The 24,903-nt window shown below is 44.0% G+C and overlaps 1 protein-coding gene and 1 pseudogene across 1 annotated transcript in view; one reads left to right on the forward strand and one right to left on the reverse strand.

Moving 5' to 3' along the window:
• Window positions 1-58: 58 nt before the first annotated feature.
• LOC114007291 (protein prune homolog 2) overlaps window positions 59-24,903 on the forward strand; it is a 136,164-nt gene continuing 111,319 nt past the window's right edge. The window contains exon 1 of the mRNA XM_027770686.1: window positions 59-258. Coding sequence (XP_027626487.1) covers window positions 223-258 — 36 coding nt within the window. The 5' untranslated portion in view covers window positions 59-222. The remainder of the gene's footprint in view (window positions 259-24,903) is intronic.
• Window positions 5,322-5,904, reverse strand: LOC102478099 (28 kDa heat- and acid-stable phosphoprotein pseudogene; annotated as a pseudogene).

Consider the following 24,903-nt stretch of genomic DNA (forward strand, 5'->3'; position numbering starts at 1 on the left):
CGAGCCTGGAGCCGGCAGCGGGGCGCGGGGGTGGGGCGGGAGCCCTGGGACTGGGCAGCCGAGGGCACAGCCACAGTCTCAGCCGCCTCCGAGCGGCAGGAGGGAGCAGTCGGTTGCTGCGCCCTGGCGGGCCACTTTTCACCCATCTTGTTCCTTTCTCCCGGGCCGAGATCTTAGTCTGTGCCCCTCCGTATACTCCTGGATCAGAACCCTCACAGAGACATGGAAGAATTTTTGCAACGCGCCAAATCTAAACTGGTAAGTTGAGGGAGCTAGGCTGTGTGTGTGTGTGTGTGTGTGTGTATGCGCGTGCACACGGGTGCGTGCGTGTGAGCTGATGGAGAGGAAACGGTGTTGCAGCAGCAAAGGAACAACTTTGCACTTAGTTGTCAGGGTGCGTGGGCTGTCCCCCTGAAAGAATCTGTACAACTTTGCTCCTTAAAGCGCCACAGAGTTTCCAGGATCCACCAAAGCCAGCTGCGTGCAAAGCTGGGAGTGGTCGTGGCTTGGCTGAAGTTGGGTCGAGTGGGTCCAGTTTTGGGCCCTTTGGCCTGAGGTTGGTGACATCCAGTCAAACCTCAGTTTGCTCCTGAAGGCTAGGGGATGAATGGGTGTAGTCTTTGAGAAAAAGAGCCCAGCCTTCTGCAGATGGAGTATGTACCGGTGTAAAAGAAAACAACACAGAATCAAAACCAATCCCTTAGGACTCCTTCAGCCTGAGGTGGGAAGTCATCAGTGAAGACAGGAAGGACCTCTGCCAGCATGCAGTTTACCTCAGCTTGCCTGCACAGCCTGCTTCAGGGCAGGAGTTAGGGTATGCCAGTGGCCATCACAACTCTAATTCCTGGTCACTTCTGTAAATTGGGGCAGAGGCACGAGGGGGAAGCCCCAACTGTTGCTGGTGGTGTGGGGTTTGCCAGACCTTTGTTCTCCTGGGAGGAGACCAACAGTGTTGACGGGGTATGTTTGACTGTCTCGATGTTGGCGGTGAACGATGATTCCAGTGTGTATGTAGCTACATATCCTGGAACAACAGACTCTAGCAGTTTTCCAATTCCAAAATGTTTTGGTTCGCCAGCATTGCAGCAATAAACACAATGGACATGTTTTTGTTTCAGCACTTAAAAAACAAAAAGCCAGCGCCTGTTCAGAAGCAGTATCTTTAATGAACAGTGAAAGCACCTTTTATGGGCCTGGCATAGAAGGAAATTGAATAATTTATGATGCCTTTAACCTTTAAACCTTCATAGAAGCCAAAATATAAAGTCTGCATTAAGGTGATGTTTTAATCACAAGGCAGGATCTTTACAGGGTTATTACTGTAACTCATTTACCATCACACAGCAGAGTGCAGGAAGGGGGGCCCGAAGGTGTCCACACCACCATTCAGAGCGTAGCTGGAAGTGTGATCCCAACGATGATCTAACTGTAAGTATCTTTGCAGTTGATTAACACTAACATAAGGCAGGCTTCGTTGCCTCCCTTAAGCCTGTCAGGGAGCTGAGCGCTGTGAGAATCTTAGAACTGAGCAAGTTTATGGTCTGTTTATTGACTTCCTCATAGTTTTGCAAGAACATATGAATAAAAATACTTACTGCAGAAGCTTAGTAAGTATTTTGCATGTCTGACAGTATAAATGTTCCCTCTTGTTAACAGGTGAGAAATATTTAGAGGTGAAAGTCAACTTCTGGAACTCTGTGTGTGTGTGTGAAAATGAATGGCGCTCAGTGATAAAGCAGGGGTTTATATTGCACCTGCGCCCCACTCGTATAATATTTATTTGTTTAGTGCGTTAGCTATAACCGTTTAAATTGTGGGGTCTGATGCGAGCCAGAGGTTTGTCTTGTTTCTAAAGAGCAATTGTTAGGATGGAAATTTCCCTATTTCAGAGTAATCAGTTGAAAGTAATGCGTAATTTATTTACCGAATCCCTTCATTAGACGAGCAATTGCTCTCCATCATTTAAGAAAAAAAAAAAAAAAAAGGAAAAAGAAGTCATTGTTTGAAATACTGTTGCCAGTTTCCTGTGTTAGCCAGAACAATTACTGCTAATCTTATCTTTTCTTAGAAGATATTTCTTGGTAGAAATCGCGCCGAACCTTTTGCATTCAGTCTCGGCAAAGGTGTTTTTGGTCATATTTCTCCCGATACACTACAGTCCCTGAGCAACACAATTTTTACTTAATATGTGATATTCAATTATAGCAGTCGGTCATTTTTTACTTTAGAAGATAGATAACCTTTTCCTTGGAGAAAAAGATTAAGTCAATAATTGTGTCATTCATTTGAGAGATGGTTTTTCATGATTAAAAACATAGGATTTAAAAAAATCATCTAATCCTTTGGAAAACATTTTAAGAAGAAATTTGTCATGCTGATTTTCATTTAAGGCATATTAGACCAGAGTTAGAATTTGGGACTTATGTTTAAGCTGCTTTTCATTCAAAGTTAATATAGATTTATCTGTATGAACCCCCAACAGCCTAATGGTGATTTTTCTTACCTGACTCATTGATATTCTATAGGCATGATATATATCTCTTAATGGTTTGAAATAGTTAATGTTCCTTCCAAAGTCCTAGCATAGCCTCGTCATCAGGGCTAGGTAATGCCAGTACATAAAAGAAACTTTAGGGGGATGGCAGGTGGTATGGGGGTTAGGGCACTGGACTCCCACACGACTGACTGCAGTTCAAGTTCCAGACCTAGTGGCTTGCTTCCTCACTTCCCCCTTATCTCTCTCTTTCTCTGGTCAAATAAAAAAATGATAACAATAAATAAAATTAAAATAATTTTTTAAAAGGACCTTTAAATTGCAAAATGGGGACCAACCACAGTGGTGTACAGGTAATACCACTGCTTGGGAGGCTGGAGATCATATAGGAGGCCCGGGTTTGGTTCCTGAGCTGACGTGAACGCATTGCGTGTGATCGCACCCACCTGTGATCTTAACTACCATAACTAGGATTATGGGAGCAGGAAGATCATGGCACTGTGAGACCCTGTCTAAAACATATCAACCTCTGTCTCTCTCTCTCCTCCCACCACCCTCTCTCTCTCCCCTTCTCACCCTCTTGTGCTCATAAAAGGAAAAAACTGCAATGTGGAATTGCTGTTAGCCATACATAACATTTCCAATAATCAAAGGAAAGTGTGTGTGTGTGTGTGTGTGTGTGTGTGTGTGTGTGCGTGTGCGTGTTTCTGCATAGGAGCATTTACAGAATGCTCTCCCATTCTAGGCCAAGTCCTTAAGTTGAACAGAAACCACTGAAGGAGAAAGGATGGTTTAAAAATGTTATCAGGTAGTTTGGAACAGAAGTTGGGAGAGCACACTCTCCATTTTAGTTTTCATCTCAGTCTGGTCCTTTAGCCTTCAAACTGAGGCAGATTCATTGGCACAATCCCATTCTTGTTTTCCCTGGGTTTCCTTTTCTAATACTCACTCTTCATTCCTGAGAATACCCCATTTTCATCAGAAATGACAACAGTAAGCCCTAAATGGCTCAGGGAAATCTCTTTCCCCTGGAATTCAAATGCTTCTCAAGGGGGCCTGCCTCCTGCTTGGTTAGGACAGGCCGGGGGGCTGGAGCGTGTTTATTCACAGCCTTGGCTGAAGGCGGAGGGGGTACTGACTCCTTTCAAGCACAGTCTCCAGAAATGATACCTTCTGACTAATGTGGGACTGACACGATGGTTGCTAGAACAGTAACAGTAGTCGAGGAAGCAGTCAGGGCCAGACCCTGAGCTAGAGGAAATGGTTATCACTGGGACTTCTTGCTCTTTACCAGCATCAGTAACCCAAGGTAAGACCCAGCTGTGTTTCTAATCTGGGTACTTAGTACTAGAAGTAAAAAGGAGAGTGAAAACACATTCCTTTTTCTCCTGCCAAGGCTCACCTGGCTTTTCTCCCACCTGCCCATTCAGAATTGAAATAGAGACAGAGGGGACCAGCAGTTAGCATAATGGCTATGTTGTTGGACTCCCATGTAGTCGACCATGGTTCACGTCCCGGACCCGGTGACTTAAAATTCACACCGGGTGTGTGTGCATGTGTGCCCAAGATCCTGAGAGGAGAATGGAGGAAAAGGGATTGCGGTGTGGCCATCCCCATTGGGGGGTGATTTCTCGCTTTCTGTCTCTCTCTGTTTTTCTGGTGAGCGCATGTGCCCTATAGCAAAAACCTCTCCAAAAAAACCGAAAATACATTCCTTTTTCTCCTGCCAAGGCCCACTGGCTTTTCTCCCACCTGCCCATTCAGAATTGAAATAGAGACAGAGGGGACCAGCAGTTAGCATAATGGCTATGGTATTGGACTCCCATGTAGTCGACCATGGTTCACGTCCCGGACCCGGTGACTTAAAATTCACACCGGGTGTGTGTGCATGTGTGCCCAAGATCCTGAGAGGAGAATGGAGGAAAAGGGATTGCGGTGTGGCCATCCCCATTGGGGGGTGATTTCTCGCTTTCTGTCTCTCTCTGTCTGTCTGGCGAGTGCACGCACCCTATAGTGAAAACCTCTCCAAAAAAAACAAAAAAAGAAATAGAGACAGAAATCAAATCCTATGGCCCCAGATTCGTCCTCAAGTTTTAGCCATGCGTTTCATTTTAGTTATGTTATTTCTTTTTTAAAAAGAGAATTATTTAATTTAGTTTATTACTGTTATTCATTGTTATTATTATTTACGACAATGTCAAGTTTAATCTGCCAAATATACAAGTTGAGTTTGTAGAGCATGTTTTGCCTGGGTACTGCACAGTAAACAGACGTTTCTTGAAATGATCAATGGGTGGGGTTAAAAATGGGTCCCGGCCCTGGCCAGGAAGAAGGGAATGGGACAGGGAACGGCAGAGAGGAGAGATGGAAGTAGGAAGGGACGGACCAGGAATTAGCCATGACCCTCAGGGATCCACAGGCATGGGCACACCGATGACATCCCTTTCAAGTGAGCACCCAGACAACACAGATGGGCCGGTTGTCACAAACTGGTCAGCTGCTGCCCTGGCACAACTGCCCACTGAGGTGCATATCTACCAGACAAATGGGAGCACCTCTTACCCCACCTCCCTACAAGGGTTCTGAATTCTAAAAACAGCAAAAACCTTCAGATGGTTCCATACGAAATGCTGTCCTGCATCTTTCTGTCTCAAAGGTAGCGGCTGCCCCTCCCCCAGCCCCCACACTCCCTAAAGAATTGCTGTGCTGAGGAGGCCCCAGGCTGCAGGGGCTCCTGGCCATGCGGGGCTGCTTGCGGTAGTGCCAGGGCGAAAGGGTGGGTAAAACACAGCAGAGGTCCTGGCAGCGTGGCCCAGTTCCCTGGCATCTACTTCCACGGCCGTGCTTGCTTACTCAGGGAGAGCGACTGCACCCGTTCTCCTGATAAAGTCGCATCGTCTTTTGCCTTTCTCTCCTCTTCTTTCTACCTCGCTGCCTCCCCCACTGTTTCCAGATGACCGCCAGCCAGGCAAGGTCGGCCTTGGCTTGCTCTGTTTTCTCAGCTAAATGCATTTTCATGTAACGCTCTTTTGCTTTCTGCTTCTCAATTTCTTCTCGTTCTCTTCTTGACAGCTCCTTTGGCCTGTCCAGATCTAGTTGTGTGAACTTCTTGGTTGTCTGTACCACCCGGTTGGGATTCTCCGTGTAGATGAGCCCTTCCACACCTTTGTGCTTTTGCTGGTAGTCATCTTCTTCATCCTCACTCTCATCTGAGTCTAGAGATTCTTCTGCCTTTTGGGGGTCACCCACGGTCCCGTCTTCACCTTCTTCTTGTTCCTCTTCTTCCTGTTTCAGAAACAGACAACCTTGGCCTTCTGCTTTTCAGCCTGGAGCTGTGCGTCAGTCTCCTCAGGGCTTGTATACTGCCTTGCCCAGCCTTTGTGGCCTCCCTTTCCCCCTCCTTTAGGCATCACGGTTCCGGCGGCTGCTAGTATTATTATTTTTAATTTGGTGAGAGAGAAATTTGACAGAGAGAGAGAGAGAATGAAAAAACAAGCTGCTAGGATTTGAACCATGGTTGACCATATGGGAAGCTGCTAGGATTTGTACCATGGTTGACCATATGGGAGTCCAGTGCCCCAACCACCGCATCACCTGCCAGCCCCCAGTTATATCATTTCTTTGGTGGCATCTTAGGCATTCTTAGTTATATCCTTTCTATGAGAAGAGAAATTGAAGGAGGGTAGGGAATGAGGGCTCCTTGTCTTACACTGTATTTAGAAAAATGTCCTCCAACTTCATAGTAGTCGGCTCAGGAAAGCCTTCAGGCCAAGGACAACCTCATGGCAGTAAATGGCCCAACCTCCCATGCACTTTGGAGGAAGAAACGTAGTAAATGAGGAATTACCTGAGAATGGAAAGAGAGCCTGGGGACTCCAGCTGGCAGGAAGCCAGGGGGTAGAGGCTCCCTCACTGTGCAGAGGCCACCAGCTGATACCACTGAAGCAGCTGCCGATGGGTGGGGATCACCGCAGCCCACATACCCTACGTTCTAGGTCATGAGCCAGTCCTGCACGTGGGGAGGGTGTCTGCTGTCAGCTGCCACCGGAAGGGTGCAGGCCACATCAGTGTCCCAGGAATGCTGATTTCAAAGAGCAGGTGGAGAGAGAGTCACCCCCACAGTCTGGGATGCACCTATCCCTGCAGCAGCGACAGTTGTAGATAAGGTTTTCTTTCTGTGGTGGATATCAGTACAAGGACTTCTATAGGGAAAAAAATCCTCAGCAATCTATATGTGAATGTGGCATAGGGACAAAAATAAAAACACATTCAAAAGTTTAAATGAACAACTGGATTAGAGTGAGTCCAGGAGATGGGCTTTATAAAAGAAAGCAAAACACTACCGCGAATCTGCAGAATAATCATCTTGACTGGAAGTTGGAAAAATGTACTCTTCCTGATTTCCTACATGGGAAAAAGGTTGTGAGTCAGTTAAAAGAGTCTTTAAAATAACTGCTTCCTCTCTTTTTAAATTTTTTTGGAGAGGTTTTTGCTACAGGGCACGTGTGCTTGCCAGAGAGACAGAGAGACAGAAAGCAAGAAATCACCCACAATCCCTTCTCCTCCATTCTTCTCTCAGGATCTTGGGCACGCATGCACATATACCCGGCGTGGCAGTTTTAAGCCACTGGGTCCGGGACTTGAACCATGGTCGACTGCATGGGAGTTCAGTGACGTAGCCATTACGCCATCTGCTGGTCCCACTGCTTCCTCCCTTTTAAAGGGCACTGTGGAAATGGCTGGTAATGGTGGAGAAGCTGGCAGTGCAGGTTCCTGGATTAGCTGAGTGCATTGTGATCGGGGGCCATAGGCTCCATTGCAGGTGTGGGCAGGTGCCCTTGACTGTTCCTTTTGAGGGGTGCTACAGGGCACGTGTGCTTGCCAGAGAGACAGAGAGACAGAAAGCAAGAAATCACCCACAATCCCTTCTCCTCCATTCTTCTCTCAGGATCTTGGGCACGCATGCACATATACCCGGCGTGGCAGTTTTAAGCCACTGGGTCCGGGACTTGAACCATGGTCGACTGCATGGGAGTTCAGTGACGTAGCCATTACGCCATCTGCTGGTCCCACTGCTTCCTCCCTTTTAAAGGGCACTGTGGAAATGGCTGGTAATGGTGGAGAAGCTGGCAGTGCAGGTTCCTGGATTAGCTGAGTGCATTGTGATCGGGGGCCATAGGCTCCATTGCAGGTGTGGGCAGGTGCCCTTGACTGTTCCTTTTGAGGGGGGATTTATGAGCAGGAAGCTCAGGAATCCAAAGCACTTCTGTGAATACCGTGCCAACTCCTTAGGGACGGATGAGAAATGAGCACTTGATTGCTTTAGTCCTGGAGTCAGCTTCATTTCTCACTGTCTGAGCACTCAGACCAATGGTTGTGGATTGTCCCAGCCCTGGGCCTTTGGAGAAGAACCAGACTCGTCCAGTGTAAACAGATGTCAGAATGGACTGGATTGTCTCGAAGGAAAAGAAAGACTCAGCAGTCACTTAGACAGCACATTGAGTCTCGGAGGGGCTGCAGTCAGGAGAGCAAGGGCACCCTGTAGGCAATATCGTATTTAGGGAATATTGATTTAGGGAATATTGTGTGTCTACCAAGTGGATCGCTAACAGCTCTGGTATAAAACATTTGTTTCTCTATAGCATTTATTTGGGCTTTTGTGTGCCAGTCTAGAGAGTCTTTATAAGCAATGGCGGCTTGCTAATGGGGGCATTATTCTTTCCCTGTATCCAGTCCTCCATGGAGTATACCTGAGCAGAGAAAAGAAGGAGGGAGTGCTATGGTTTGAATGTATCCCCCGAAGTTCATAGGTTGGAAACTAACTCCCCAAAGCAACAGTGTTGGGATGTGGCATCTAATGGGAGGTGTTCAGGAATGGTTTAATGCCAATTATAAAAGGGCTTGAGGTTGTAAGTTCAGCCTCCCACAGTCCTGCCATCCGCCATGGGATGGGGGAGCACGAGAGTCCTCACCAGATGCCATGTCTCAATCTTGGACTTCTCAACCTTCAGAAAGCATAAGAAATAAATCCCTGTGCTTTAATCCCTCAGGTCAGCAGGTGGTGTCGAGATGAAGGTGGCTGGAACCCACATGGTCAACTGTGTGGTTCAAGTCCTGGACTCAGTAGCTTGAAAAACATACCAGATGCATGTGTGTACTTGCCCAAAATCTTAAGGAGAATGGAGGAGAAGGGATTGTGGTGTGGCTATTCCCCATAGGGAGTGGTTTCTCACTGTCTCTCTCTAGTGAGCACATGCCTTATAGCAAAACAAACAAACAAACAAACAAACAAAAAACAGACTAAGACCCAGAAGACCTGGGTCTGGATGGATGAAGACTACAAAAGAGGAGAGATCACCAGAAAAATAAAGGGCATTGTATAGCCTTGGTCATTGGTTCTTCTAGAACTCTGGAGATTATGAGAGAGACATGGAGTTTGTAACCTTCTTAGAAAGAAACTGGAGAAGAGCAGGGTTAATATAGTCATAGCCAACAGTACCATGAACTTTGATAAGAATGGCAGTCAGACCTCTTCTTTGGCCAGAGGGACTGTTTGTGGTAGAGCATGATATTGGTCCTCCCTTTCTTCTAATGCTCAAGGATATGACAGGACTTCCCTGGTATTCCTATTAGCCTAAAGTGCAAGAGTCTTTTTGAAATGATGTCTAGAAAAGTCACATAAATTTGGCTCCATTCTTTAATTTCCACGATTTCTGAAGTAAATTATTTTCCTTTTATCACTTAGTCTCTATCTTCTTGTATTTGTCTTATTGGTGCTTTGCTCTAATATTATTAAAGGGCTTTTATTGTAAGTAGTGTATCCTTTCGGTCACTGGCAAGAATAACTAAACACCTTAACGATGATGTATATGATCTTGAGTACATTTTGGCATCAGGTCTCATTTGGCTCAGGGTTCATCTACTCACATTTGAGAAGTAGCTTTTTTCAATATTGGAGAATATTGTGTAGGAGCTTCAAAACAAATAGCTGAAAGTAGACATTCTTACATCAAAAGATTATGTGTTCTCATCCTTAAGAATTGATGACCTCCCACAAAGCAGCAATCACTACACTTTTCTCTAGCTGAGGCTGAAGGGATGGCCCTGCCAGAAGCTGTCTGCCTTACGTCAGATCCTGGCAGACGTTCACAGAGCATTGAGTTGGGGATTACAGCACAGGGGTTAACCGTGTGGGCTCTGGAGCCAGATGCCTGATTTCAGAGGCGGACTCTGCTATGTTTACTTCCTAGTCACACAGTCTTAGTTACTTAGCCTCCCTGAGTCCAGGTTCCTTATCTGGAAAATGAGAACAACAGGAGCCCTTGCCTTGAGGATTGTTGCTGGTGTGCATGTCCTGAGATGAAGATATGCTCTCCACCGGGACCAGCGGGTGGTGTGGTGGTTAAGGCGCTGGATGCTCCCACATGGTTGACCATGGTTTGGGTCCCGGACCTGGTGGGTTGCTTTCCCACTTTCCCTCCCTCTCTCTCTCTTTCTCTGGTTAAATTAAGATAAATGAATGAATAAATAAAATTTAAAAAAAAGAAAAGAAAAAAGCAAAAGATATGCTCTCCACTCACAGCCATGAAAACATGGTCACAACCACTCATGAATGGGAGAGCCTGATTCACTGAATGTCATAGAAACAGGTTAGTTCTGGGGACCAGCATTTGGCTATGTCACTGGACTCCCATGTAGTCGACCACGGTTCAAGTCCCAGACCCAGTGGCTTAAACTCACGCCCGGTGTGTATGTGTGCATGCCCAGGATCCTGAGAGGAGAATGGAGGAGAAGGGATTGTGACTTTGCCATCCCCCCAGGGGGGTGATTTCTTGCTTTCTGTCTCTCTGTCTCTCGTCTCTCTCTGTCTTTCTGGCAAGCACACACGCTCTGTAATGGAAACCTCTCCAAAAAAAGAAAGAAAGAAAGAGAGAGAAAGAAAAGAAAAGAAAAGAAACGGGATTGTTCTGAGCTACTTTTAGTTCAATTAGAGTTTGTTGAATATCTGTCTTATCTCCTAGAGATAAGAATATAAGTTTTGTTTTGTTTTTCTTTTTCCTTTGCTTTTTTTCTTCACTTAACCCTGCTGTGGTCTTTGTGAGGTAGATATCAATCTCTTGTCACAGTTAGGGAAACTGAGGCTCAGTAAGTTGTGTGATTTGCCCAGAGTCGCACAGCCAGAAGGGGGCAGAACCAAAGTACGTTCTCAGATCACCCGACTTCCAATCCAGGACCCTCTTCCTCATCCCAGAAATGCACTTTCCACTAGATCTCCTGGAACATTTAATTCTTTTTAATTTAGAAGTGAACAAGTTGGGGCCAGCAGGTAGCATGGTAGTTAAGGCACTGGACTTCCATGTGGCCAACCAGGGCTCCAATCGCAGATGTGGCAGCTTGCTTTTTCTTTCCCTCTCTTTCTCTGATGAGTGCATGTGCCCTATAGCAAATTAAAATAATAATAATGATAAATAATTCTTAAAAAAATAAATGAACAACTTGATAAGTTTATAGGAGGGTGGGGTGGTAAATTGATGAAATTGATTCATGTTCCTTATTTTATGTTAAAACCTCTTGGATAAATAATAAAATGGAATTAAAAACAAACAAATGAACAAACAAAAGAACAATAGAAACCTCTTGGACAGCCAAGTAATAAGCCAGAATTATTGAGAACTTGCTTTGAGAAACAGAGAGCACTACGCTGTCTGTGAATGAGTCATGAGAATTTTCTCACATATCCCTATTTGAAGGAAAAGAAATGGCTAGGAAGCATTTTGAAGGCCAGCTTTTGGACTCACTCAAAATCACAGGGTTTTTGATGAATTTTTAATAATGAGAGTTCATTTTTTTAAAAAAAAAAGTTTACTTCTTTCTTTCTTCTTTTCTGAGAGAGAGAGAGAGACAGACAGACAGGCAGACACACGCTTCAGTAGGATCTCCGTGGCGTGATCTACTCTCAGCCTCAGTCAGCCAAGATCATAGATACGCACATGCCTGGTGTAACCAGGGAGATCTTAGGGCCTGAACCTGGGACTGTGCCACCACAGCTGGCCAATAATGCATTTCTCAAAAGAGTTTAAGTGTCCCTTATTTGCTATAAAGGTTGTTCACACAACTTTGGTTAAAAAATTTTTTTAGAAGTTTATTTATCTATTTATTTCAGTTTGCTATAGGGCACATCTGCTCACTAGAGAGAGCCAGAGAGGGAAAGTGAGAAAGCAAGCCACCAGGTCCGGGACTCAAACCGCAGTCAGCCATGCAAGAGTTCAGCTCCTTAACCACCATACCACCTGCTCGCCCCAGCACAACTTTTGTTTTTAAAGATCTCTTTCTTGTTCCCACTCACTTGTTGGTGACCTCCTGGATAACACTGATTGATGTGTAGTGGAATGAACTCACTCCTGGTGACCCTGCGAGGGAGGAGAGGAGCTGGGATTAGAACACTGCTCTCAACTGTGCCGAGCCTACCGCGGCTCTCGAGTCTATTAGCAGTGCCCTAGAGAAGGGTTGGTTATCACAAGACACATGTGGGAATCTATTGGCAGTGCCCTAGAGAAGGGTTGGTTATCACAAGACACATGTGGGAAGGGCTAAAGGAAAAGGAGGGAGGAAAGAAGGAAGGCGAAAGCAGAATTGGAACAGAAATAGGAGACAAGAGAGGGATGAAAGGATTGAGAAGAAGCAAGTCTGCAGAGTGGCGAGGCATAGGAAAGAAGTCCTTCTGAAATTCAGGATAGGGTGAGCTAAAATGGATTACTGAAAACATGTAAAACTAGTTCTTTCTCATCAGATAATCCTCCAAGCTGTATCTCAAAGAGTGTTTGTGAGAAGATGCCTGTCAATTGTTTGGAGCAATTTTGGGAACACAGCAAAGAAAGCTACCTGTCATTGTGATGCTGTTAATTCAATTACACTTCAACACAAAATTCACAAGCGTGGTTTTCATGGAAGGGGTTGCTGGAAGGAGAGGTGGTTGCCAAAGGCAGTAACCGCTGATAACTTCTGATGGGAGAATTGCAGAGACAAATCTAAAATCAAGGACTTGTAAGAAGACCCAGCTCCTAATAAGTGCTGTTCCCTTGGGTGTAAAAAGTTCAGGGAATAGAACACTGTTGATGTCACGTGCATATCTGATGTTCCCAGCAACGACCCTGAATCATCAAGGACAAAACTCAGTGTCCTGTGTTAGAAGGAAGGTGCGATGTGTAAGCAATTTCAGAAAAATGTCCCACTCACATAATTAAAAGAGAAAAGAAATTGTCACATGGAAGGTAAGCTGTCTGGCAATGTCTCTGGTGTAGGAGACCTTGTTCTTGAGTGAAGCCAGGAATGTGACACGTCATGGTTTATGACAAGTGATCACAAGTCAGGACAGAGGGTGATTGTGCTAGAAATGTGAGCCTGAGTGCGGAGGCAGAAGTAAGAGGCTCTCGGCATTTGCTAGGTGTGAGCAGCCCTGCTCCCATCCTGGGTGGAGAAATAGATCTGGTTCTGGGCTCCAGGAAAGCCACAGCCATGACCACAGGCATGTATCAATAGAATGAGGTCCCTGAGAAGAATTAGAGAGGGAGGGGAAGGGAGAGGGGGAGAGAGAGAGAGAGAGAGAGCGAGAGAGAGGGAGAGAGAGACAGAGAGAGAGAGAGAGAGAGAGAGCGGGCTAAGAGTCTTGTCATTATTTGAGATATTTTTTCTGGAAGAATCTCACTTGTGGGAACTAGTCTCTTTTCTCAGTTGAATAGGATTTTTAAAATGACTGCTCTTTCTTTCTTTCTTTCTTTCTTTTTTCCCCTAAATTAAGCTCATCAATTCGATAAGGTCCATTTTTTTTTTTCAAAAAATCATCTATCAATTAATAAAAGGTCACTCAAAGTGAGACGTGCCTGCTGCTGTTTGCTGTCCAAGAGGAGCAGAGGCAGAAGTTCTTCCTGAGTGTAGGGTCTTCTTTCTGGAAACCAGATCCAAGAGTAATGGCACTTCAGGCCACAGTCCAGGCGTGTCAGTAGAAGCCTTTTGCTCCTCTCTGCACGCCTCTGACATTTTCTGTTAGGAAGTGGTCAGTGGTGCTGGATCCAGCAGCACCTGGCTCTGAGAAGACAGAAACGTGGCAGGTGGTCAGATCAGCTGCTCCCTGCCACGGGGATGTGTGAGAGGATAGGACACATGCCCGCCTGCTCACCCGGGAAGGCAGTGTCCCTGGCCCCTCCCTAGAGAGGCAAGGGGATGAGTCACGCGGTCTCTCATTCTTGGTTCTTTACACTTCTTTCTCCTGCCCTTACTAGCGAGCTGGTCTGGTTTGGTCAAAATACAAGGTAGGATTTTCTCATACTTCACTGGCTAAAATGTAAGAAGATTTCCAGAGTTACTTCCTTTTGGGGGGCTGTATTCTTGCAGGGAAAGGGGGGTAGTCTTTCAATTGATCTTGTGGATTGACACAAGAATAAACTTGGATTCAGGTTTTGTTTTATCTTTTGACTATTTACCAAGATCAGTGAGAGAACTTTTTATGTTTTTTTTTTTTTCTCTTTAGATTGTGGGCAAATTGCAAGTATGATCTTAGGAAATAGAGACCATAGAGAAAGATAAGTAAGTGGGTGAGATTTTATCCTCTAGTTGAATATGTCTTCTGTTATTTGATTGTGAATCTGCCTTGTAAGGCCATAATAAGAAGCCATGCTTGAAGCAAAACAATTTTTTGTAGCTCTGTAACTGATTGAGTGCTTGCCTCTTGGCTGACATCCCTGGACTGTGGCCTGAAGTGCCATTACTCTTGGATCCGGTCTCCAGAAAAATCCAGATATCAGTTCACTGTGATGGCTGCAGATCAAAATGCCGTCACAGAATTGACTTTGAAAAATTCATTATCCCTCCAAAGCCATTAGGTCACTTTGAGCCTTATGAGGAAAAAGTGTACTTATCCCTTCTATGGAATTATTTCATGCCAATATAGTTTTCTATCCTAACATGGCAGCTCTGCAAAAACCAATTCATACACAAAGAGCTCCACAGACTACCCTTTATTTACATAGATTATTTTGATGAATCTTAAACACCAAGATTCAAAATTTTGATGAATTGGGCTGGCCTCATGGTCTAGTGGTTAAGGGAGCTAGATCCCACATAGCTGACTATATGGTTCAAATCCTGGCCCTGGCAGCTTGAAAAACACTCCAGGCACATGAGCATGGGTGCCCTAGATCCCAACAGAATGGAGAAATGGAGACAGGATTGTGGTGTGACCACGTCCCACTGGGGGAGTGGGTGAGAGGATGCTTTCTCCTTCTCTCTAGTATCTCTCTCTCTCTGGAGAGTGCATGTGCACTCTGGCTAATTAAAAAAAAAACTTTTTTATGCTTCAAAACACACTGAGCCACACATACTACTATTGCCCCCTTTGTTGGACTTCTCCTAGCAAGACTCTCACTACCGGAATGGCATGTCTTACTGCACATGCCCTGACATCACCGTAGGGAACTGAGTGGACAACAGCCATGAGGATTCAACACATTTAAATATGGCCACTGTCTATTATTCAGTGTCTTATATTTATGATTTCTTGCTGTGTAACTGTTATCGTAACAATTATAGAGCCACAGACCTTTATATTTGAAAATACTGTTGAATCATAGACCTTTAATATGGAAATAGATGATAGTTAGACTTGTTTCAACCTCCTTTTACTATGTTTCAGGCTTGGCTTCTTTATAAAATAATGAATAAACACTAAGGCAAATTTGGAAGATAGTGGAAAATTTACCCATAAACAGAAAAAAGAAAAAGAAAAATTACCCACTTTCATAGAAGTCCGACTGTTGGTAATATTTTGGCAAGTAGATTTTATTTTTAAGAATTATTTATTTAATTTTATTCATTCATTCATTTTATTTATTTATTTAATTTAAATTTGATCAGAAAAAGACATACAGAGAGAGTGAAAGAGGGAAAGTGAGAAAGCAAGCCACCAGGTCTGAGACTCGAATCGTGGTTGGCTATGTGGGAATCCAGCGCCCTTATCCACCAGGCCACTTGCCGGCCCATTGGCAAGTAGATTTCTTAGACTTTCTTCTGTATATACAGGATTTAAAATAGGATATTTGTACTGCTACAAATGTATTTATTAACATAAAATAATTGTACGTATTTTGGGGGTTATAGTGTGATTTTTCAGTATATGAATGTAATATGTAATAACTAAATCAGAGTAATTACTTATCATCTGTTAATTTTTGTTTTTGATACCCTGATTTTTATTTTACTTAACATTATTTTTTAAATTGCCAGTCGATGTGTGCACTTGACAGAGAAAGAAAGGGGAGACAGAGAGAGAGGGAGAAAACACTCTTCAGTGGGTTATGTCATTCTGTAATCCTTTCTCCACTTCTTCATCCTGTCAGAATTTGGGGCATTTATGCACACATGGTTGGCCACGTGGGATCTGGCTTCCCCTAACCACTGAGCCATGGATCTGGCTCTTACTTAACATTCTTTATTAAATATTTTTCCTGGGGTCAGTAGGTAGCAAGGTGATTAAGGTATTGGATTCCACATGGCTGATTCTGTGACCAGGCATGTGTGCCCAAAATCCTGAGCAGAGAATAGAAGAGAAGGCATTGTGGCATGGCCATCCCACCTGGGTTGGGGCAGGAGTATTTCTCACTTTCCCTCACTCTCTGTCTCTGTCTGTCTATCTGGGCACATGCACCCTATGGCAAAAACTAAAAAAGAGAATTTCCCTTTATTAAGTAGTGTTCAGAATCAACATCTTAAATAATAGAAATTGCTAAATATTTTGATTGCTCTCCTTTTCGCTCTCGTTCATCACACTATAATAAGCGTCTTTATACATAAATCATTTTATCCTGCTTAGGACGATACCTTTAAAATGGTTTTTCAGATATATATTTATTGGAACAAAGTATAGTAATATTTTTAAATGCCTTCATAAATCTTTTCAAATTGATTTCTAGGTGACATCTCCTAAATTTCAAGACTCAGAGGCCTTCAGAGAGGTTAGATGGTCCCATTGTACATTGTGACAGTGCCAGACATTGATTTCAAGTCTCTTGAAACCTGGGCCAATGGCCGTGACAAATTTGAGAGGCTGTGCAGAATATGTATTTTGCTAATTCTGTAAATCATGGATCTGAGCAAATAGTGTGGAGGTGCCTGACTGACACAACTATGCCTCTCTAGTTACTCTCTCTGTTATTTGAGACTTTGAAGCAAAATCTGAAGAGAGAGGCCACTTCCTCTTTTCTTTTTTCCCTTCCTCTCCCAATTACTTCTGAAAGATGGAGCCACATGGAACAGTCAGGCTAGTTGCTGCTAAACTTGGTGTGGTAATTCAGATCATAGCATGGCACTTCGTATCTGCTCTCATCTTGTTTGATCAATGCTGGGCGGGGTACATATTATTTTAATTTATATCACAGATGAGAAAAATAAGGCAGAGGTTAAATCCAGCCTTGCCTGAGGACACACAGCCAGTAAGTGGCTGAGAATCTGTGTCTTCTGATTCCTAAGCATCTGTGGAGACAAAAAACTGGTCCCTACTTTCAAAATAGCTTAAAGATTTTATTTTTTATTTTTTTGAAGAGGTTTTTGCTATAGGGTGCATGCGCTCACCAGAAAGACAGAGACAGACAGAGAGACAGAAAGCGAGAAATCACCCCCTGGGGAGATGGCCATGCTGCAATTCCTTCTCCTCCATTCTCCTCTCAGGATCTTGGGCACGCACGCACATGCACCCGGCGTGAGTTTAAGACACTGGGTCTGGGACGCAAACTGCGGTCGACTACACGGGAGTCCAGTGACATAGCCATTACGCTAACTGCTGGTCCCAAAAAAGCTTAAAGATTTTATTGAGAGTTTGGCGAATTAGATTCATCTGTGAAAAAGGAAAATGGCTGAGTGAAAACACAGGGCTCGTTTCTAAGGGACTGTCTAAGGATGAAATCTATTTATGCTGAAGCTGAGTTATCCTCAGCACAAGGAAGAAAACCCATGGAGCTCTGGAGTTTCATGTGATGAACTCCCATGTACAGTTTGCAAGTGTGAGATTGATGAATGTGTCAGTGGTGGAGACATACTGAGCTCCACAGGCTCAGGAGACCAAGTGTCACCTGTGAGGGACAGAGGCATCTCTGGAGGGCCTGTGATGAGACAACAGGTGACTGATGTCACATGTCAATTCAGCTGAGAGTTCTAAATAATGTGGGGGAAATAAGTTGAACTGCCGCTGACATAGTCTCTCCCTCAGCTCCAGAGGAGGCGTGATTCTGTCAATGCTCTTAAACCCTCTCTTCTGACCCTCTCCCGGTATTTCTCCTTTTGAATAATATTCCTTCATTGCCCTAAATCCTAAATTCATCACATATGGTTGCAATGAGGAATCGCTTTAGGTTAGGGCAGATAAGTATTGTTTATGAACTCTTCTCTTTCAGAGCCCACTCAGTAATACATACATCTCCTGCTAAGTATTTCCTATGGCCATAACATGATCGAGGCCACATGACTGCTAGATTAGTATATGCACAGATGAGGAGGCATTAGACATGTTGGCTTGTGGGTAGATCCTGGGTTACCTATGTTTTTCCATCTCCCTTAAGAGCTTGATTAATTCACGCTGTTGAGAAAGAAAAACGTTCGAACGTAACTGAAAGAAAATTTAGGGAAATAGAGCTCAGGGTCAGTCTGGGCTTGAAATTCTAGACTACTGAAAATTTCAGATTTATAGGACACTGGATGTCCTAAAAGTCTAATACAATTTTTGCTTGTTTGTTTTAGAGAAGTCTATTGTCTGTAACAGAGTGATTTGTATGATGGTATAATGTGTTGAGAAGTTTTAACATATGCTGAGGGAAATAGACTTGGGACAATATTTTCTTGTAAGTATTGGGTGGGAGTGGAGTGGCAATCACTGACTGCTTTAGCTGCGTAGTTGTTAAATCATGCAATCTGCTAAATAATTAGCATGAGAGAGGTTCTGGGAGTAAATCCTTGTTTACTGCAATTCCTGCTATACAACTTCTTTCAGAACATACTTTCACTTTTATAAATTTTTTTTAAATATCATAGAGCAGATAGCATAGAGGGCCATATAAGAACATTCAAATAAATTAATGTTTTGTCATGCCCAATATCCCTAGTGGGGTCTTCTTTCCTGCCCACATTTTTTCAAAACATCTTTATCCTGTTTCATACCCCTCTCCACACCTCTCAGCAAAATCTGCTCTTGGCCCGCATGCAGGGGAGTTAATATCTATCAGTGACACGAGAACTTGGGGTGCATAGGCCCAATAACTAATGCAGGAACAGTAGCAAACCTGATATTTTATCTCACACTCACAAAGAATTAATGACGTGGACACAGAGAAAGGATAGCAAGCAGAGTTTATTAAGAGAGGGAAGGAAGAACAGAGCTTCCAAGAAGAGAGTGGGTCCCGAATTGGTTGCTGAACGTTCACTGAGGCAAGGGGTTTTTATCTGGGTCAGAGGAGCTTTGTTCTGACTTGTTCTCAGGAGGGTCTTGGCATGTGCACGCATTCTCCTCATGGTGGGGGAGGGGAATCACATGCTAGATGGGTCTGGTTATTTTTCCTAATTTTAGATTGGATATGAAGGTCAGAAGACTTTTTGCCTAAAAGCTTTGGGCCATAAAAGACTATTACCTTCTTCCTGGAATGCGGTGAGAACAGGGAATAGCCTTCGTTTTAGGTCAGTCATTAAGTCACTGCTACAAAGCTGTTTCTTGTGTTGCTGCTCAGCTGTCATATCTCCATTCTAAAACTTAGCCATTTTGAGATTCTATTTTGGGTGGGCCTATACCCTGTATTCTAACTATATTCTTAGAGTCTCTGTCTCCTACCTCACACAAGTTTTTATAAGGCTTTTTACCAAGAAGTAGTAGTTAATGGTCACAGAATTCTTATATAATTTAGGCTCATGGTATGGGTGCCCTTTGGCCCTAATTGTGGCCCTTTGCTGCCAACTCTTCTTTTGATAGCATTTTCTGTGTATTTTGGGCCTATTGGCTTATCTCATAGTTTTCACTGGGCCCAGGTACTTTAGATTCTAAAATTAGGAGTTGTCTGGTCCTTGGTCCCTGACTCAAATTGTTCTTGTGTATGACCTGCAGGGGAGGTTACCATTCCTGGTTCCATTTGGAGTCCACCCACAGGGGCAGGTGATAAGAGAGAAAGAAACTAGAGTTTTAAAGAGATTAAATCTAGCTGGTTGGCTTTGCACGACCTTCTTGTCATCTTCCTGTAATAGCTCTCCTAGTGCCCTTCCTAACTAACTTCTACCTCGTCAGCATTACTGTTGTCTGCATATGTTGTGTCATTTTGGGCTTCTCCACAACCCTCTGAGGCAGGCATTACTATGCCCAGTTTACAGAGAGGGGGACGGAGGCCCAGAGAAGTTTAGTGACTTGCTCTGGGCTGCCTAACGATGAACGTGAAAGCTGAGTTTGTAGTCCGCTTTACCCGAGAGTCTCAGTTATATTTCCATTTCAACACACTGCAGGGACATACTGTGCTTATTTCAAGAAGGGTGGTCATTTTAGCGGTCTCATTTAAACTTTCAGGTGATAGGCATTACCTGGGCCCCTTGGTAGGATGCTCACTCTGGTTCTGCACAGTTTGAAGTGAGGTGTGGGATTCTGCACTTAATATATATTATATATTCCTTTCATGAGGGGAGAAAAAGAGAATCACCCTTAATAGGGTCTTGACGTCGTGATCCACCTCCAAAACCAGCTAGCCCCAGGTCTTGGCACAGTCTGCCCAGCACACTCAGGAGTTCTCCCATCCAGAATGCAGAGCCTTCCCCTGTGGGTCAGCCTTGCAGAGCTCTGTGCTACCATTCAGCCCCATGGTTTCTGCACTTCTAACAAGCTCTCAGGTGATGCTGAGGCCACTGGCTTCTATACCCCAAGTCCCATCTGGAGGGAGTAGGGAGGCTTCAGAGCCTTGAATCTCTGGTAAGCAGGGACCACCACTCACGCCCCCTTCAAAGGCTGTGTTAGAATCTGAAAGGGCTGCACTGCTGGCAGAAAGTACCCTGCAGTGGAGAGGGCGTGCTCCCCCAAAGGAGGTGTTGCTTTCCTGCAGTCGCACTGCAGTGAGATGGCTGATGTGCTGCATGACTTCTAGGATGTTAAAATCTAAGCCAGAGAACGAAATCTGCAGGTATCATATTTCAGGTGAGAGAAAATTGGTTTGGGAGGAAAAAAGAATCTTCCTGCAATCACATGACACAGCCGTAGGTCCTCATAATGCACAGGAAACACGCAATTCTTGTTTCTAATACGCATAAAAATGATTCCATATCTCTTGTGCTTTGCTCACACAAAACATGGGGCCTGGTGGCTTCCTGGTGCCTGGTAGTGTTCGCCAGATGTAAATATATTAATAGTCTTTAGAGAAAGTGGGAGAGAAGCGAGGGGCCTGGTAGTCTATTAAAAAATGCAGAACTCTTACTGGGGTCTTTGAATTATCCCAGGGGGAAAGCATACCACAGTGCCCTTTCCCAAGGACTTGCTACAGGAAATAATGCTTCAGTGAAACTTTTGTCCCTTAAAACAAAACTATTCACAGTTTCCCTCATCACCATATGGTCTCCCTCTATATCTAAATTATTTAAGGTTTTTCTTCTGTTGACTTGAAGTCACCTTTTGGGCAGTCCTTTTGACATCTGGATGGTTATTTGCCTTCCCGCCCTTGTCCCCACCCTGTCTGTTGTTAGCAGTGCATGTTATATGTGATCCTTGGTTATTTATGGTGTTCCTCTATTATTCATGCCCTTCTTTTGTCGAGGACTTTAGCTTTGTCACTCTGCTTTTCTGGTGTGTTCCTTGTTCACACTTCATTTCCTGCAGCCCTTTTATGCTTTCCTATCCCTTTCTCTTTAGCATAGAATTATGTTTCTCTTCACAGAGTAGCGTACCTAGAGTGACTTGTGGAACGTCATGTAATTTGGGGATGATCTGCAGACAGCTTAGAGGTCTTAGGAGTCAATGCAGGTCCTGCTCTGTATCAATCAACTTTCGCTAGGTTATGTTGTGGAAGCAAAAAACCCCCCTTTCCCACAACAAAGGTGTATTTCCTGCTCATACAGATTACAGATTACAGATTGCTGAGGGTCAGCCGTGGCTCCAAGTGCCTTGAGTTCTGGAATGCAGGCTACAGGAGCAACAGTCCCCCTGTGATAGGCTGCTGTCATGGCAGAAGAGGCAGCGAGAGAGCTGGTAGATTCAGCAATGGTCTTTCTTCTTCCCTCTCCTCCTCTTTATTTTTCTTCTTCTGCTTAGCTAAATAATTATTTGCTTTAATATTTATTTTATGATTATTACTTTTTAACTTGACGGGAGAGAGAGAGAGAACAAGCAAGCCACAGGTCTGGCACGTGGGAGTCCATCGCGTCAACCACCACACTACCTGATGGCCCCCAGTAATGATTCTTAAGGTTTCTGCCCAGGACTGAAATAAGCCATTGCCATTCACACATCATCAGCCAAAGCAAGTCACAGGGCCAAGCCCCCAAGCAATGGGTGGAAAATATTCTTGGCCCATAGGCAGGTACTGTGATATTGCATGGGGAATTATTATCCTTTTACAAACAGGAAAGTTAATTATTAGGACAAATACTGCAATCTGCTCCCTGCTCTAAAGCTAGAATTCACCTTGTTGGGTAGACAGTGGGCAAAGCTACCCTTACGTTCTATTAATGGTCCTGTCAATGGAGAGATCACTGCCAAAGGAAAAAGCTTTGCTTAAGAAACTTGAGATTGGGGGGCAGGTTTTTATATTATCAGTTGATGAAAATTTCCAATGGCTTTTTAGTTGTTTCTAATGCCTTCAGATGAAGCCTGGGCAGGGGTTGTTTCCATGGTCACTTTTGGGATGACTTTAGGCTGCATCTGTGTCCTCAGTTAGAGATTTAAGGAAGCTAGGTTAATTCAATGAAATTATCAGGGAAGCCTTTATGGAACAAGATGGCCTGAAGAAAATCCTTTAGATTCTCTCTGCCTTAGTTTTTGCATATATAAAGTGGAAAGAGCAATAGCATAGTGGTTAAAGATTAGGGGTGGTAAAGATTAAATTAGTATATGTAAAACTCTTCAAATGCTGTTTGGTACATAATAAAAGTATTTTAGTGTATATATATTGATGATGATGATGATGGTAATGATTTCTACCACTACAGCAACTGAACCCCTTAAGAACATATTGAAGATTCCCAAACCACCAATTTTAAAGTCAATAGACAATCAGTCTTATGTTTCCAAGTTTAATATTGACTTCGAGGGACCAGCAGTTGGTGTAATGGATATGTTGCTGGACTCCCATGTAGTTGACTGCAGTTTGAGTCCTGGACCCGGTGGCTTAAACTCATGCTGGGCATGTGTGCATGCATGCCCAAGACCCCAAGAGGAGAATGGAGAAGGGATTGCGGCTTGGCTATTCCCCCTGGGAGATACATGAATGATTATTACATGTATCTTAAATTAGTTTTGGATATCATTTATTGTTAAAAATTCATTGGATTTTCCCGTTTTCTATGTGGTGTCAAAATGGCTCCCTCCACTTCCCTTCCCTTGGGGTGTATAACCACTAAGCCAAAAGCTGTGGCACTCACAAAGCAGCTGCCATGAAGACACAACAAATATCTTCAATTATTCTGTTTTCCTAATTCTATTTCCCCCTACTGGTGACTTGGTTCTAAATTGTGCCTGTGACTAGTGTGCTCTGGAGGCAGAATTTTGTAGTGGAAAAAACAATGGCTTCAGGGAATATTGAGGTTCCATGGATGTTAATGCTTTCCCTTCTGAGTTGGAACATGTGACCCAAGCAAATCATTGACCCTTTGTGGCAGCAGTCCTCAAACTTCCTGGCACCAGGGACCTGCTTCATGGAAGACAATCTCTCCATGGTTTGGTGGGGTGGGGTTTGGACCTGGGAAGACCCAAGCACACCACGTCCACTGTGTACCCCATTTACACCACTACCACATTGCAATATACAATGGAACAATCACATGAGAATCAAATATTACTGCTGATCCAACAGGAGACAGAGCCTAAGTGACCATGTGAGTGAAGGGGAGAGGCTGCAAACACAGATGAAGCCTCTCTCACCTGTCCACTTGCTGTGAAGCCCTGTGAACTGACACTAGTCTATGGCCTTGGGAGTTGAGAACCTCTTCTTTATGGAATTCTGCCTTCGGTTGCAAAACGAGGAGTTAGTGTTAATTCAACTATTCCTAAGTAGGGGCTCTAGCATTTTGAGATGCCTCAAAGCAGGGATCTATTGTTTAAAAATTATTTTAATTTATTTTCTCCATAAGAAAAAGAGGGAAGTGGAGACATAGACAGACAGGGACCTTCAACAATGTCTTCACATTGTAATTTACCCTAATTTTAGTTGAATTAAACCACAGGCTCCTGACATGCTCAGGGAGGTCCTGAATTTGAATCTAGGACCTTTCCCCTGTTGTGTTACCACTGAGCCACCACCGGAACCAGGCAGAGGTCCATTTTAATACTTAAAAACTAATAATGCTCTCAAGTGGTAAGTAAAAACTTTCAAAACATAAGAGTGTATAGAGGAAAGAGAAAAACTGAAAAAGTCTTCAGTAGTGGGAGGTTGGGAACAAGAATAATTTTTTTTCTTTTTTTTTTTACAGCACCTTTCACATAGCCAATCAGCTGTACTATTCATATTTCCAGGCCTTTGTTTTCTTATATGTAAAATGGGGATAATATACAGTCTATATGAAGGGTTCAGAGAGCTGCTGTGAAGAATAAATAAAATAATGCATGTAAAACATTAAATCAATGGCACTCAATGTCTTGCGGTTGTTTTCCTAGTTCTTTAGTATGTGTTCAAAAATTTTCGAAGGGGGTTACTTTTGACTAAATGAATCCCCACCAGATTGTGTCTAACCCTGGGGTAGACCTAGGGTTTTTTTGAGTTGCAGCGAGCTCAGAGACGAACCAGGGCATTCCCACATCCTTAGGAACTGTAACTCAGGTGTGCTTTGTGCAAGCCCTTCAGCTGGATATGCCATCAACTGGTAACATCTGGGCCCAGGCAGAAGTTGGCAACTGGGGAGAGGGGAATTGAAGAGTTGGAGAAACGGGACCAGCAGTTAGTGTAATGGCTATGTTGCTGGACTCCCATATAGTCGACTGCAGTTCGAGTCCCAGACCTGGTGGCTTAAAACTCACATGGGCGGATGTGTGTGCATGCCCAAGATCCTGAGAGGAGAAAGGAGGAGATGGGATTGTGGTGTGAACATCCTCCCTGGGGGGGTGATTTCTCGCTTTCTGTCTCTCTGTCTTTCTCTGTCTTTCTGGTGAGTGCACGCGCCCTATAGCAAAAACCTCTCAAAAAAAAAAAAAAAAAAAA

The sequence above is a fragment of the Tupaia chinensis genome, unplaced genomic scaffold, assembly GCF_000334495.1.
Source record: "Tupaia chinensis unplaced genomic scaffold, TupChi_1.0 Scaffold000147_1, whole genome shotgun sequence".
NCBI classification, from domain to species: domain Eukaryota; kingdom Metazoa; phylum Chordata; class Mammalia; order Scandentia; family Tupaiidae; genus Tupaia; species Tupaia belangeri.